Source organism: Fistularia commersonii, chromosome 13 (assembly GCF_037954325.1).
Source record: "Fistularia commersonii isolate RoL2024-O1a breed Wild chromosome 13, RoL_Fcom_v1.0, whole genome shotgun sequence".
In the NCBI taxonomy this organism is placed as follows: Eukaryota; Metazoa; Chordata; class Actinopteri; order Syngnathiformes; family Fistulariidae; genus Fistularia; species Fistularia commersonii.
The window spans coordinates 10,012,994-10,028,984 of record NC_141296.1 but is presented as its reverse complement, the minus strand read 5'-3'; the positions used below and the strand labels follow the sequence as shown (position 1 = coordinate 10,028,984).

At 43.1% G+C, this 15,991-nt stretch overlaps 1 protein-coding gene across 1 annotated transcript; it reads left to right on the top strand.

Annotated features, from left to right (window-relative positions):
- Positions 1–9,089: 9,089 nt before the first annotated feature.
- nkx3-2 (NK3 homeobox 2) lies at positions 9,090–11,443 on the top strand. The gene is made up of 2 exons (XM_086158479.1): positions 9,090–9,459; positions 10,198–11,443. The coding sequence occupies exons 1-2, from the start codon at positions 9,090–9,092 to the stop codon at positions 10,620–10,622; spliced, it is 795 nt and encodes a 264-aa protein (XP_086014605.1). The 3' UTR covers positions 10,623–11,443.
- Positions 11,444–15,991: the final 4,548 nt, after the last annotated feature.

Below are 15,991 nucleotides of genomic sequence, written 5' to 3'. Positions count from 1 at the left end.
AGGAAGATAATGAGATTATAAAAATGCACAAAAACAAGAAAAGCTAGATTTTTTTTTCTGTTGTCTTGAGAAATTTAGGATTTTACCCTTTCTTTATTGTATTCTGAATATTGTAATCTAAAACGTGTGTGTGTGTGTGTGTGTGTGTGTGTGTGTGTGTGTGTGTGTGTGTGTGTGTGTGTGTGTGTGTGTGTGTGTGTGTGTGTGTGGGACCTGCTTCAGAATTTATCAAAACCTTTTTATTAAATTACCTAAGCGTCAAAAGACTTTCGATCACTTTCCAAAGATGGAGAAATATCTCTAAACACAAATTGCATTTCTTAAATGACATAACCTATATGTGTGTAAGCAATGTCATAAAGGAATACCCAGAATATCACCTAAAATCATTAAGACATCAGCTAAGTCTTGCCTTGGAATTCGCAAAACCATTCTCATTGAATGACATAAGTTGACAAGAGATAGCCCAAAGACAACAAGGAAATTGCACTGAAAAAAAAATTTGCACTAAAGCACTCATGCAGCCACACGAAACATGACTTTTATTGCTTCTTATTAAATGCAAAAAATAAAAATGATCGTCTTACACATAAATAATAATCAATGACTGCAGGCCTAATAAACGTTACTCAGTGTCTGATTACTGTTGGTCTTTCCCACCAGTCCAGCTGTAATTTTAGTTACCTGGCTAAATAACACTCCTGGCCCAAAATGCAACTGTTTTATGTATTACTATTAGTGAGCCATAATAGTTGCACCTGAACTTACCACTGGAGGAAGGAGAGAAGCTACAGAAAGTTCTCAGAAATGGCCCTGTGAAGTTTTCCAATCATTCCTGCAGATCGCTAAATTTTTATTCCTGAAAGGTATAACTCTCAGGTATTTCCTGGTTCTGCAATCCAAGTCTTAAAAATATTAGCCCACCGGCTCTGGCAGAAAAACAGCTCTCCTTTCAGAAACCGATGCCATCAGAGGGCGGCTAGAGCCGCCGTTTTATTTTGGCCATTTGCATTGTCGTCCAAAATGGTGTTTAAATTTCTCTTAATGGGTTTTTGTGGCAACTGAGGTCTTATTAAGCTGATTTATAGACAGTAAACTTAAGTCATGAGATGGAAGACTTAATTGAAGTAAGCAGGGACTTCACATCCCGAACTGTGAAGATATAAAGTGATACAGGATAAATCTGGCAACATGCTGTGTTTTTCCCTATGCTGCTCACTTGAATTTTTTTTTTACCTTGTTAGAAAATTGTTGAATTTTAAAAGCCTTTTAGCAATATCTAAAATGTCAAACCTTATAGTTCACTATAAGTTACGGTGCAAGTTCATCAAACTTCACCGGGTCGCTTGTTTTTCCCCGAACATTTCAGAGATTTCTAGATGAAAAAAGTACCACAAACACTGTGTATGCCATCAATGAAGACGAGCCATAAATCTTATCTTTTTCAAACTAATTTATGCTTCTGTTTTTAGGGGCTTTTTCTGATTCTGTAAAAAAAAATGATTACAGAAGACGAGTCTTCTGCCGAAATGCAGCGGTTAGCGCTTCGGCCTCACAGCACGAAGTACCCTGGTTCGATTCCGACAAGGGGACCTTTCTGTGTGGAGTTTGCATGTTCTCCCCGTGTTCTCCGGGATCTCCGGTTTCCTACCACAGTCCAAAAACATGCAGGTTAATTTGGGAAAATTGCCCCGAATGAGTGAGTGAATGGTGGTTTGTCTGTATATGTGGCCCTGCGATTGACTGGGGACCGGTCCAGCGTGTACCTTGCCTCTCGCCCGATGACAGCTGGGATAGGCTCCAGCATCCCCCGAGACCCTGAATGCAGGATAAGGGGCATAAGATGGATGGATTTTTATTAGTTGTAATAGTTGTAGTAATATTGATAACGTCATTTCTATTGAATGCCATTCTTTGAATGCCATTGCCTGTCGTCTCAGTTGTATTTCTTGTTAAGTCTGCTAACAAGTGCAACTGAGGTGGTAAAACTCAAAACATGGAGAAAATATAGGTGTTAAACGTCGGCTGAACTCGCTGAGAGGATGAACTAGTTTATTTAACAAATAATTGTTTAAAAAAAAATTACATTTGGATTGATGCTCCTGGATTGAGTTCTCACTTCACCTCCAACCTCTAGAAGTTTGGGTCAAAAAAAAAAAAAAATAGATAAAGTGCAAACCTCATGTCTCCACACTTTTCCCAGTGACTGAGCTGGTCTGCTGAGTCGCAGGTTCAGGAGATGCAGCAGAGGCCAGCAGGGAGACGGTCGCTTCTCACAGCTCCGCTTGGAAAGGGGTAACTTCAGACCTGTGCAGAGGGGACCCTCACAGGCAGAGGGGATGGGGGGGGGTCGCTCACTCCAGCTCCTGCCTTTCTTGCGATGGGAGTGGTCTTTCCTCTACTGGGGATTTAGCCAGTCTGACTGGCACTGCATATAATGTTTTCCCATTCAGCCACTCCTCTCACAAGACATAAAAGTTAACAGGTGTTTAACGTCAGAAGCGTTTCATGTGAGAGTCATAGAAATAGCTCCCGACAGCGAGCAAGGAGGGAGGGGAGTCCAAACCTTTTTTCATCCTTTTTTTTTTTTTTGCAGTGTTGAAGAAGTTCAGCGGTTGAATCGAGATCAAGATCAAATTCTGCCGCCTGACTGAAAAACAGAACTTGCTGGTTCTGGTGCAATACAGGTATCAAACATTTCAAATTCACCACATTCTTATCAAGAATGTCAAGAGTCAAGATCTCTTAATTATTGGTTTGCTATTAAGTACTTTCAAATTGTAATTTTGGTACTTTTACATAAAGTAAAATTGTGTTCTTCTTTATCGTCCCTCTCAGATGTTCTTGTTTTTTATAGAATACTTGACAAGTGTCCATGCTCTCAGCTGCTCACTGAAATATCTGATATTAAGAAGAAGGCCTTCGTGCACAGTTTGTGATGTCTGAAATATTTGGCCCATCCTCCAGGAGCCAACAGACCTGGAAAACCATTCTTGATGTTTTAATTAAGTAGAACGCATAGTATTAGGGGTGGTAATGATCTATTTCCTCTGTGGAAAAATACAACCTCCAACACACAACAGATAATTTCATATATCCCTTCTATCCTGGGTGTCCTTTGCTTTGTCAAACAAAAAACCTCAGCGAGACTCATTCGTAACAGGACTGGCATGATTTTTGTCACCTTGAATACACACTCTTGAGTCTGAAGTTGGTGCCCCATCCTGCCGCTGTTTTAATACGCTCAATTTTTGTAATAGTCTGAAAAGATACAGTTAACTATAGTTTGAGTTGATCCTGTCTTATAAATGAACCTACCTTGGTGTCTTACTGTTATGACATCGACATACAAACAGTGCAAACAATTTCTGTTTTCCTGCTTGGATCCTGAAAGGATTGAACCTATTTAAGGGTGTGAAAAACTAATCAACATAATTCATGCATATAAAAAAAGATCCGCTTATCATCCTCAAAAATCATTCATCTTAAGCAACACTTTCTAAAAATGTCAGAGATCTGTTTGCCCTCTGATAATCAATGATACCCTTTTTTCCTATCCAAAGTGTAGCTGAAGTGCTTTTAAAAATATTAGAAATGCAACACAAGTACAGAAACACGGTTGATTCAAAATGTGGATTTGGTAATTCGAAATATAAACAGAGGCCGTCATTTTAAACTGAAATACACAGGTTGCAACTGCTTTTACAGAAATGTTTACAAACCTTGCAGCTGCATATATGCATATACATATATATATATGTAATGATGTTTCATATTTTTCACGTTATGTACTGAGAATTCAACATAATACTCGTGGCCTCTGTTTAGAAGAGGAAAAATACTGACAGGATTTCCCTGAGCGAGTCAGAGAGACAGATTGAGGCTTGTATTCCAGAGGCAGACGAGCAAACGTCCACTTCACTGTCGGCACAAAAAAGGGAAAAGAGGCCCATAATATCTAAAGAATTTCTAAATGGCCCTTGAAGTTTTCACAACTCCATCAAGTCGTGACACGGGCTGTTTTACATCTTTAGGTTTTTGAAGGACGTCTCTATTTAGGCGTGAGTGGAGTTAGAATAGAAAAAAAAAAAAAAAAAGTGGGGTGCAGGGGGGCCCCTGAAGACCCTGCGACGAGCCTGAGCTCCTTGCGTGATCCTCTGCGTGCTATTCTTTTTTTTTTTTTTTTTTAAGTGCCAAGCATTTGAAAAATAGACTATAAATCACGTCTTTATCATCCACACATATTAATTGGACTGTAACGGCGGGCACCCAGGACCCACCTCCCCTCCCTCCCCTCCCCGGGCCTCCAACCCGCGCGTCCCCGGGTAATGCAGCCGCGGGCCGGGATGTTTTGAAAAGCCTCCCGGAGACGGAGGAACCCGGAACAACTCTTGGTTCCATTTACTGCATTAAGTGTTCAGTCCCAGGGGCTCTTCCATTTAATGCTCCATCGCATGCGAGGATAATTCTTCTTCTGGGAAGTAAAAATGATTTGGAGGGGGCTCACAGTGATGACTAAAAGCACGCTTTAAGCCTGGATCCCCACCCCCTCCACTTTTCCAGTGTTGAGGCTGATTAGGGGCTCTATCACGGTGGAGCCGATATTTGGTGAGAAATATGGGGAACATTTTGGGAGCGTTTATGGCAAATGACTCTTGGCAGTGCCCTCCTCTCATCTACTGCTGCATCTGAACGCAATTTCACAACCGGGGGGATGGAGGGAGGGAGGGTGGGGGGGTTCAGAGGGGAGCGCAGTCTCCTGCGCATTCTGGAAAATCCAAATCAAAACTTGTCACACCCTGCAGAGAAGGGGAGGTAAACAAAGGTGTTACCATGGAGACCGGCGTGCGGCTGCATCAGGCCGCATTTGTCGTTTAATCTTGAGGAGGTTCGTGCAGAAAGCTGCGCTCTGCACACACACACACACACACACGCACACACCATCCCCGACATCCATGTGTGTGACCCTGCACACACACACACACACACACACAAACACTCGGATGTCGGGCATTTTCCCCCGCACAAGAGGGGAGCGTGTGATCAGAGGGAGCCCGGGGGTATCCATGCATCACGTCAGTAATGTCAGGGAAAAAAAAAGAAAATAAAAAAATAAGACCCCCCCCAACATTTCCCGGCATGGTCATTATACCTGACCGACATGCAATCGTGCGTGTCGCCGGCAGATGGAGCCCTCCTGTCTTCAAATGAGCAAATCAATGTCAGATTAATGTTGACGGGGTTTATTCACTGATAACGCTAAGACTTAATTTTGACCCGTTATTTCAAACAGATGATTAGAATCTATCGATCCTTTGATTAATTTGCCATTCATGTTATATTCCCGTAAGTTTGTCAGTATGCTTCAGTTAAACGAATTCAAAATATCTGCGTTTTGTTTTAATTGGATGCAACGTTTGAAATGACAACTAACACCGAAATGTAGTTTTCCTCCTCTTTATTTTCTCCAAAAATATCCAAATTATTGAGCTAAACAAGATGAACCCGATGAACCGATAGCTGCCTTTTTTCCAATCAGTGTCCATTTACTCCCAACAACCATCTTTTTTCGATCCGTTTGTTTTTTATTCTTGTCATTTTTAATTCTAACATTGACAGAAAATAGCCAATCATTCATTTAAGCGTACTGATCATTATTGCCTATTTTTTACTACCAAAGACAATCACAATGATGTATCCTGAAGCTGCGGAACAAATATCTCTGTTAAGGGTGTGTGGGGCTGTACATATAATAACTGTAATATAATCTTATTTGGTTTTGATTTAAATATCACGAAAGGGGAAATAGGGAGAGAAAGAGGGGGTAATAAACTTCTTCTAAAAGGTTCATTCATCCCTTCAGGTTTTTTTTTTCGAAATCATTCATCATCGCATCTTCCCGGTTTCTCCATCACACTATGCTATGCGTGTGTGTGTGTGTGTGTGTGTGTGTGTGTGTGTGTGTGTGTGTGTGTGTGTGTGTGTGTGTGTGTCGTTACAGCACTCCTGTCATTTTGTGAATGATTTACCACGGGCCGCATCCTGCTCTCCTCCCCGCCAGGTCCCAGACACGCGTGGGGCTGCGCCGGCGGACCCACGCTGATGCACCGTGTTGGAAACCTGGCAGGCGGTTGTGTCTGCCTCCGTTCATCCACGGCTCCCGGGAAAGGAACGGGATGCCACGGAAGTCAACAAGAGGAGAGTGTGAGAATATCCAGACGTGGATGTGGTTTCTTCCTCCTTTATTCGTCTTCATCTCCTTTTTTTTTTTTATTATTTTTGGACGAAACACCAATCTCTTTTCCAGCTTTATTTACTGTGGTAAAACAGAATTTAAACCCCCAGATTATAATCCAGTCCCGGTCATTTCACCGGATTGGTTTGATGACACACTGCAGCAGCAGGTGATCCTCGGATCACACACACACCTCAGCTTTGTTTGCTTTGTTGTTGTTGTTTTTTTTTTTTTTTTTACAACCCCCCCCCCCCCCCCGGAATATTATAGCATCTATTTGAAATGAATATGTGGTTGAAATATCGTGTTACGGTTGTCGGAGGGGGAGGCCGAGCTCCCCCCGTTGACCCCGGAGGTGTCGGGGAGTCCGGACGGACAGGTCCGTCCGACGACCACTAGATGGTATAATAAATGCAGGCAAGGGGTTTGACAGCAGCGCAGACAGATCCTCCGCTCAAATGTACTGGATCGATATTATAGTTCGATTTATTGTCAATATTATTGTCAAAATGATCCCCTCTTTAACTAGTATTCGACATCACTGGACTCATATTCTTTATACTCCTGGTTCAATGTTGCGTCGTTTTGCTGTAGAAAAATACAAGAGGGAGAATTTCGGCTGTAGTCAGGTTGCTGAATTATTATCTATTTCCCCTGATTTTTTTTCAAACAAAGTAGTTAAAACTAATGACGAAATTTTCGATGAAAAACTAAAATAAAATCTCTCGGTGAATAAATGCAAGGGATTGCGCGCAAACGTTGAATTGCCCAGAAACAGGTAAAATGAAATAAAATTGAAAAAAAAGGATAAACACCTGCTCTCTGCCATTTCACCATTTATTTTTTTCAAGATAGAAAAATAGAAGAAGGAGCAATGTTTCCCTTGCGAAAAGTAATTTTAGCAGAGCAACGAGGGGATATTTCACAATGCCCCACTGTCAGAATCACTGTTTTTGAATGTATGAATAAAAGCATCAATGACCTTTTTCCCGATTTATCCGCCACGGGTTTTTATAACCCATTTATAGTTACTGCATGCACCATTTGACCCCTTTAATTTGCACAGAACCCAAACATGAGAGGGCATGAATGCATGACTTTCTTGACATTTAAGACTGAAAATGTTTTTGAATTGAATAGATACAGATAAATTAATCAGATGCGTTGATGTCGAAAATCAAATTCTAAACAGGGAAAAAAATGTAAATGAACCCCCATGATGAAGTGGAAAGATAAACTCAGACTTTTTTTTTATCCGGACAAGGGGTCGACAGTTAATTCCTCTTAAAAGTCTGAGAAATATACATTTGTATATTTGCACAAAAATAGAGTAAAATAATTTTCGTTGCTTTTGTCAATGAAATATCTTGCTCTGCAGTTTCTCCAGGTGGCTGAGTGAAGGTTACTGGGAATCCTTGAAGCCAGTTAGACGGTCTCCGTCTAAAGCCTGCTGTCTACCCTTCCATTGTGACAGTCACCTGGATGACACCCCCCCTCCACCCCCACGCGTGGAAATCACGATTAGATTTAAAACAAATCCACTATATTGCAAGATGGAGACGCCATCCTTTAAAACGAGAACATTTTTTTCAAGGCTCTATAAATTCAATATTAACGACTGTTTCAATTAGGAGAAACCACACGCAAATAAAGAAACATACACACGACAAAAAACATGAGGAACACAAAACAAATATAAACTCATTAAATGGCGATTGTTTCTTCTATTTTAATGATGCGTTTCATTTAAATCTTCGATCAATCTTTTTTAGTAGAAAAGATAATATGAGTAAATCCACTGCGCAGCAGCGGAGGCCTACCTGGCCTGAATGAGGAAGATCGCTGGGGATGAGAAGAAAAAAAAACAACAAAACAACAAAGATAAATCGAGAAGAAAAAGTTCAGATTTGTGAGGGAACCTCGCTGGTGCAGGTGAAGAACCCAGCTCGTCACCTGGGGAACAGGAGACACAAACAAATATCGGTGTGAAGGCGTTACGCGCAAACACGCGTAAAATCTGTTCAGACGTTCACGGGTTAAAAATTCCAAACACGGTGACATCCTACAAACACGCTGTCCGAATGATGCGTTCAGGACACCCGGTCGGAAATGGGAGTTTCAACCGATCGGTGCGTGTTTGTCCACGCTGTTTAGATGTTTGACTTATTCGGACGTGTCATCTCGCTTTATTTTCTGACACCCATGTGTAGATTAATGATCCCCTGATATTGATTAAACACAACAGCGATCGAGTTATTTTCGCACGGGAACTGTAGGATGTTTGTGGGTGAAGTAAATACGTGTGGTTGCAGTTTAGTCTCCTATGAAAAAAAAAAAAAAAAAAAAAAAAAAAAAGCTCCGACCACACGTTTCTTTCAAGCCTTCGCCTTTCCCCTTCCAGCTGAAGGCGTCATGACGTCATTTACAGTTGCCAATCCGGAAATGATTTTCCTCCCCTTTCGACCAATGGGCGGGCGGCTCGGAGCGCCTGTCAGTCACAGGTGAGGGTGGATGGTGAAAAAAGAGCTGGGTGAAAAGGGCCGGAGCCTCGCAGCGCGCCGGGCTGATGGCAGAGCTATGCGGAGGAGCAGCATCGCGCCTGTGGACGTAGCAGAGACCTTCCACGGCTTTTCCTGCGGGAATGCGACCGGAAACCAACGACCGGCGGGAACAGCAAACCCGCTCCACGGACGGAGAAGCGTAAAATGCGGTTGTACTGACTCCCGGCTCCCCGCCGCCCCCCTCTTCCTTGTTTAATTGCGCCACTTGCAAACCGAGCAAACGTCGCTTACACCCCCCCCCCCCGAAACCCCTCACCCCACCCCCGCCCCCCCATCCCCCCCTTTTGAAAAAAATGGCCGTTCGGGGCAATTCACTGATGCCTTTCTCGATCCAAGCCATCCTGAACAAAAAGGACGACGGCAGACACTTGCCAGATCTGGACGTGTGTTTATCCAAGACGGCGTGCTGGAAAATATTCGGGGAGATGACCGGCGGGTCGAGGGGGGGCGGCGGGACTTGCGAGCCGGCTGATCGGAAGAGCTACGACTCGGACTCGGGACTAAGCGAGGACAACGACGGGAAAACACCGGTGGCCTGCAAGCTGGAGAAGGACGGGGACCCCGGCTCGGATGCGCCGGAGGAGAGCCTGCAGGAGGAGACCGACCAGGAGTCCGCCGCCGTGGAAAACGCCAAGAGTGACAGCGAACCGAACAACGCCACAGGTACGCGGAGCGGATAAAGCGTCCGGCCGACTTGAAATGAAGTCTTAAATTAAAAATAAGAAGGAAACCTTAGACAAATCCGATACTGTTTTCTAACTTATTATCTCGCCGATTTTTATGAACCTAATTTACTTTTTAAAAACAATCAAGATCTTTCTGCTCCTTGGCTTTTACGCACCAGCTGGCCCGGTTTGCGCACGAAAATTAACAACCGATTTCTGTAGATTTCAAACGTTATCCTCGATCTCTTCGCTTCTGTTTGGAGCCGTAAGCCAGCGTGGCTCTGACTGTGTGAATATTTGAAAGAAAATTACACTTAAAAAACGTATATACACATTTCATAAATTATATATATTTTATATATACAATTTTATTTTTTTTGTATATATATATAGAGAGAGAGAGATAGATACATTGATAGATATAGATAAAATGTGTGTTAATCCGGGTCACAAATGAGTGGTGAGATACTGTGAAAGCTTCCTTTTCACCCGGAGGATAGTGACGATTACGGCGGTGTCACAGCCCTTCTAAAATAGAAGATACAGTGAATTTATTCATTATTTTCCCATTCTGCTTGCGATCCAGTCGACAATATCGTAAAAAACACACGTCAAGCGTTGCCTGCGATCAACAGACGTGATTCTTAGTGTGAGACACAAACAAACAAACACACCGAGGATTGTGGATTGACTTGCGTGGCCCCGTTGCGCCCCCCCCCCCCCTCCCCACTTGCAGACTCCGGCACCGTGGACGGGAAAAGCCCGGATCAGCCCAAACAGAGGAAGAAGCGCTCCAGGGCCGCCTTCTCCCACGCACAGGTCTTCGAGCTGGAGCGCCGCTTCAACCACCAGCGGTACCTGTCCGGCCCAGAGCGGGCCGACCTGGCGGCCTCCCTGAAGCTCACAGAGACTCAAGTCAAGATCTGGTTCCAGAACCGTCGATACAAGACGAAACGCCGTCAGATGGCCGCCGACCTGATGGCATCGACTCCGGCGGCCAAGAAGGTGGCGGTGAAGGTGTTGGTGCGGGACGACCAGAGACAGTACAGCCCGGGGGAGGTGCTGCGCCCCCCGCTGCTCTCCCTGCAGCCCTCCTACTACTACCCGTACGCCTACTGCCTCCCCGCGTGGACGCTCTCCGCGTGCGCGGGGAACCAGTGACAACCCGGTGACTGTATTTATTCTTTTTACTTTTTTAAACCTCCATAGCCCCCAATCCACCCAAGACACCCCCAACACCCCCGGGAACTCAAACTAACAAGAGGGAGAGGATCTGCTGGCCGGCCACGGGTGACGGACTCCCCACGGCATCCCCAACTAACTCTCCAACGCAACCCTCTCCGTTTTTTTGTGTTTGTTCCGAGGAAAAAGAGGGTTTTTTTTATGCTATAGGTTGTAAATTTGTAGATGACTGGAGAGACTGGACCTCCGTCTTTAAAAAAATAAAAATAAAATAAACAGCAGTATGTTAACCTACCGTGGAGCGACACAGTAAAAAAGTATTCCTCTCTGCCGGGGAGACCTTTAAGGACCTCTGAAGGCTCCCAGGAGCCCACCGTGGGAACCAGCGGTCCGAGGAGACCGTTTTTATTTTTATTTTTTATGTCATTCATGTTTTGCATCCTACCTCTGCAGTGATTGAAAGTTTGGCATGTTCTAATGACTTTTCAAATAACTGTCTCTGTTGCCGGCTTTTTTTTTTAATTCTCGCTGTGTTTATAAAAGGTAAGACATTTCAGCACTTTCGAGCTTCTAATTGACATTATTTCAATGTTCCTAATGGTCTGGACGTATAAAAGTATCAGACCGGAAACGGGCAGTGTGTTGTGATTTTTTTTTTTTTTAATTTTAATTTTATTTTTGGTCCTGGAGTGATGAAGTGGCACGCAAAAGGCCAGGGGGCAGATCGGTTGCTATTAAAATGTACCTTTGCTCTTTTTTTGTGTTCATTTGATTGTTTAGATCGAAAATCATTAAAAGTATCAGACATTAATGTCATTTTGGGCGCTATTTTACTTTAACGTTTTCCACTTGAACTTTACAATGGACACGTGTTTTTAATTTAAGAAACCAAAAAGAGTGGATCAGTTATCAGAACAACAATATGATTTTTACTTTTTGCGCAGGTTACGGAATGCTCTGTTCGGTACATTTAACAGCGATGCTGAGGGTAAACGCGTTTTAATGCAATTTAACTGTAAGGTCTCGTTATTATAACAGTTATAACCCGGGCGATTTGTTTATAAGCGGGACTTTCGTTTAGGAGACTTGAAACCACGACCGGAACAAATCAATCTGGTTTATATCAGCTGGTTTTGCTGTTTTGTGGCTGCAGGATCACTTCATCCATCCACTTAAGTTTCATCATGCGCATCCTCCCCATCCTCTTCCTTCTCCTCAGCCCCTTCTTCCCCCACCCACCCCACCTTCATCGCGGTTTAAGTACGCTTGTCACCTGCAGGACGTTTGTCCCGAACACAAGATGAGCACAGGTCAAGCGCAGGATGAAAAGCTCCCAGGATAAAATCAAAACAAATGTGACAGCCACCTTTAGGGCCACTTGTCAACACATACAGTTGAAGGAGAAACGGAGGCCCGTCACACTCATCCGAAATTTAAAGTTAAGGAGGAGCTTTTCTTGAGGACAGAAGGGTGGAGTTTTTTTCTATTTTTTTTTTTATTTTTACATTCTCTCTTATTTGTTCTCTCTGGCTTGTTTTGAAAATACTACCCTGGGCCGGTAGCCGTGATTCTTTCTCCTAAAACCTCGACTGTCATGTCGAGGTCACAGGGCGACGATAAAACCCACACACTCTGGAAACACTTGGGACAAAACTAGGATCCGTGCATGATGCGCGTCCTCGTCTGATCAGAATCCCATCTTTTCTTAAAAAAACCTACGTGGTGGAAAAACAAACGAATGGCGCCTGTATGTGTTTGAATCTGATCTCCTGGATGCAGGTACGCGCCACCGAGGCCCTCCGCTCCGCGCCGCGCCGCCGTCGGCCACCCCTGATAGGCTGAGCCGGGCTCCGGTGACCGAGCGGAGCGGACCGGCCCCCACATAACTTCCTGTCATACCTGCATGTGGAGCTATCTGATAGAAGGGGAGCATTTCCTCACTGCCTGCCATGGCTGAAATGCAAAATACCCCCATCGTTGCAGATTGGCGCCCTCCTGAGCCGTGGGGATTCAATTCACCCACCATGCGTGGAGGGAAATCAGGTCGCGCTTGTTATTGTGTCGCGACAGTTTCATGGAGGAAAACAATAATTGTCATGGACAATTCATCCCTCAGCTCCCCCTTTTTGTTTTAGATTTTTTTTTTTTTTTTAATTATTTGCGGATGCATTAGAGAGATACTGAGGCGTGTGGTGAGGAGACGGGCCGGCGGAACCCCAGGATCCTTTGCGAGTGATGCTGACTGATGGGAGCTTCTCCTGCTTCTGTGTTAGAGAACACTATTGTTGAATATCAGTGCAATGTTGTGCTTTATGTGTGACACTAACCTGCACTGTTAGTTGTCATAACGGGGGCGGTGTGTGTTTGTGGTGTGTGCGCCTCAGTCCAACTGTTACCGCTGAGAGACACTGCCTAGGTTTCCCCTATCAATTGGTTTGGGGTATTCAATTAATTTTTTTTACAACTGTTATCATGTCAGCTTATTATCTTCGCATTCTAATGTTACTTAAAAATTTCAGCTCTCACAATGCAACCCAAGGTACCTAATCCCTCGCAACTGACCCTATTGACTTCTTCTTAAATTGAGCATTTTAATTGAGACGTTTAGATCGTGAAATGAAACATGCAGGGAATGTTGTTATGCTCATCAACAGAGAAATCACGAGTGTGATCGATTTTAAAAATCGTAGGGATTTATTTGCTCAGTACTCCCTGTTTTCTTTTTCTTTTTCCTATGCTGCATTGAATGAGCTAAGTGGCCCGATCCAACTTTGATTTAAGTAAAATTAATAATGCTGCAGTCTACACCGAGATCACACCCCGACAAGACTTTTTCATAGATCTGCGAGTGTCACCGTCTCAAACCCCCGATTCGGTCCCGATCCTGGGCCGGCCGGAAGGGAGACGCGGCTGCGCGCAGCTGACTCACATTGAGAAAACGTCTCCTTTAATTGCAACCGAGTTCACCGCTAAACGTTCCCACTAATTCACGGCGCATCAAATATCCAGCCGTCATCCTGCCTCTGCCGAGTCTTAATCCGAATTTCCCCTCAGCGAGTGGGATTGAGAGGCTTTAATTGACTCGGTCCTCGAAATACAAAACCTGACTCCCAGGAGATAAACTCCCGATTTATGGGAGAGTTGAATAATTGCATAGAACAATCTCAGGCATGAATGCAAAGTTTTTTTTTCCTCTCTCTTGGAAATAGGCCCTACAGCGCAGATGACGACCAGGTTAAATTTGTTGCAACAACTTTACATTAAGGATGTGATATAAAACCTGCATATTGACCTTCGTGAAAGGCGTGAAACCAAAACAGGTCAGTCTATCTCAGTGTTCAATGCTCATCTTCTTTTTTCCCCTCTAACACAGCCAGATTTTTCTTTTCCTCTCTGGGCCACCATTATTTATCAGTGCCGGTGCCCACGCATGACCTGGACTACCTGAAAAAAATGGCTCAGGATTCCACATGACATGATAGTTGCTTTACGCATTAATCATACATTTCAAGGCTTCAAATAATCTCCAGATTAATCAATAAATCAAACACGTCCAAGCAGGAATCCAAGTCAAATCGGAAGCTGCCACTCACACCCCCATGGGCGTGTTGGACTTGACCGAGCTGCTTCAAAGTGGCCCAGGTGCGAATTCCTCTGTTTCCCCCATGAGCAAGGACATCCCCCCCCTCCCTGGAAAGTAACCGTGAAAGGAGGGATCCTGATTCAACGTCTTTTTGTTTTTTAAAACTCTTCAAAAAATTTTTTTTTTCAAAGTGTAAAACGATGTCGGTATTCCTGGATGTTTAACGTGTTCCATCACAACTTTGTGAGGAATCTTTTTCTTTCAAATTTGTGATATTCCATGTTCAGTGATATCGTAAAAAATGTGCTTCCTTGTAAGACTTTTGTATTTTTGCTCCATTATTTTTATGCCCTTTCTTAGTGCGATGTTTCTTTTTGCAGAAAAATACAATTTATTTCAGAAATACAAAAATCAAAGGACACTGATGTTTCACTGGCACCTAATAGATGAATGATTTTCTTTTTGCATTCATGACGAACTGTACTGTGGCTATGTAAAGAGTGGGTTCTGTTTTTCCTGGATGATTTTAGATTGATTGATTGATATTTTCAATCGACTGTATGTGCAACCCTTTACCAAAGACGGTCAGCAGTGTGGATTCAAGAGCAACTGAATTACAAAGCCGGTAAGATAGTTCTGCTGACCATGTCAACCAGGAAGTCAGCCAACAGCTCTACATGAAGCCACATGATTAATACGTTGAGGACAAAATGTCTCAATAATTTGGAAAATATCATTAGTTTTTGAATTAGTTTCAAAAAGGACAACTTGAAATGTATCAAGCAGTGCAACCACAGAGAATTGGATAGCAGTGCCTATATTGACATGCCTGACATTGCATGGAAGGAGGCCTGGAAAGGATGAGCAGCACCTCCATACAATTTCATATCGGCATCAACTTGTCTACTTGTCTCGATTTTTTTTAAATACCATATTTTACCAAACTAGTTTTATATCAGTGTTTGACACCAACTTTTTAATCCACTACACCCTGTATCATTTAAATTTTTAGACTAGATCCTCATCATAGACCATGTTCTCTGTATATTATTTAAAAAATCCTACAGTGGTCAAATTAATCTTCATGTTGTGTGTGTGTGAGTGAACAGACATGAAAATTGAGACGGAAGAAGACATTTTCTTTTCATATTTTGCTAAATAACATATTTGGGATGCTGTCATAACTATACATTGAAATCCAAAACTAAATTCAAACAGTGTTGTGAGAAGATACCATCAAGGGCATAGTGTTTTCCGAGTAGGTATGCTTTGCATATGCAGAATATTGTACTTAAGGATGATCTATATGAATAGACCTGAAACCTATCAGAGCTCCTGGATTTTAATAATTCTGAGGATTGTCTTGATGTAGCTTTTAGCTTCATGTTGCCTCCCATGGGACTATGTGTTTATGTCATTTTCATATATAATATTAGGTCCTTGCTCAGTTTGGAAACTGACGCTGTGTAAGTGAAACAATCTCACTGCCTGGAGTTGTTAATGCCATTTTGAAGAATATTTTCCCTGCAAACTATGGAAGGAAATCGGCCGCAGTGCTGACTAAATACATTTTTACTTATAGATTAGATCAAGAAAGAAAACCACAGGGATTGCTTTTTCTTCATCTGAAATAAAACGCGAAAATTCAGAATTCTCAGATGGAAAGCACCCAAGACAATATCCCCAATCACTCTATAAAAGACGTGTGTTAAACGATGTTACCGCAATTTTAGTTTGCTCACTTACGCGTCCACCTTTGTTGCTA

What these genes read in the sequence shown, in the direction of transcription:
- nkx3-2 (XM_086158479.1), top strand. Translation starts at nt 9,090, where the DNA reads ATGGCCGTTCGGGGCAATTCACTGATGCCTTTCTCGATCCAAGCCATC. An exon ending in CGAACCGAACAACGCCACAG is followed by an intron (nt 9,460 to 10,197) that starts GTACGCGGAGCG and finishes CCCCACTTGCAG; the next exon opens with ACTCCGGCACCGTGGACGGG.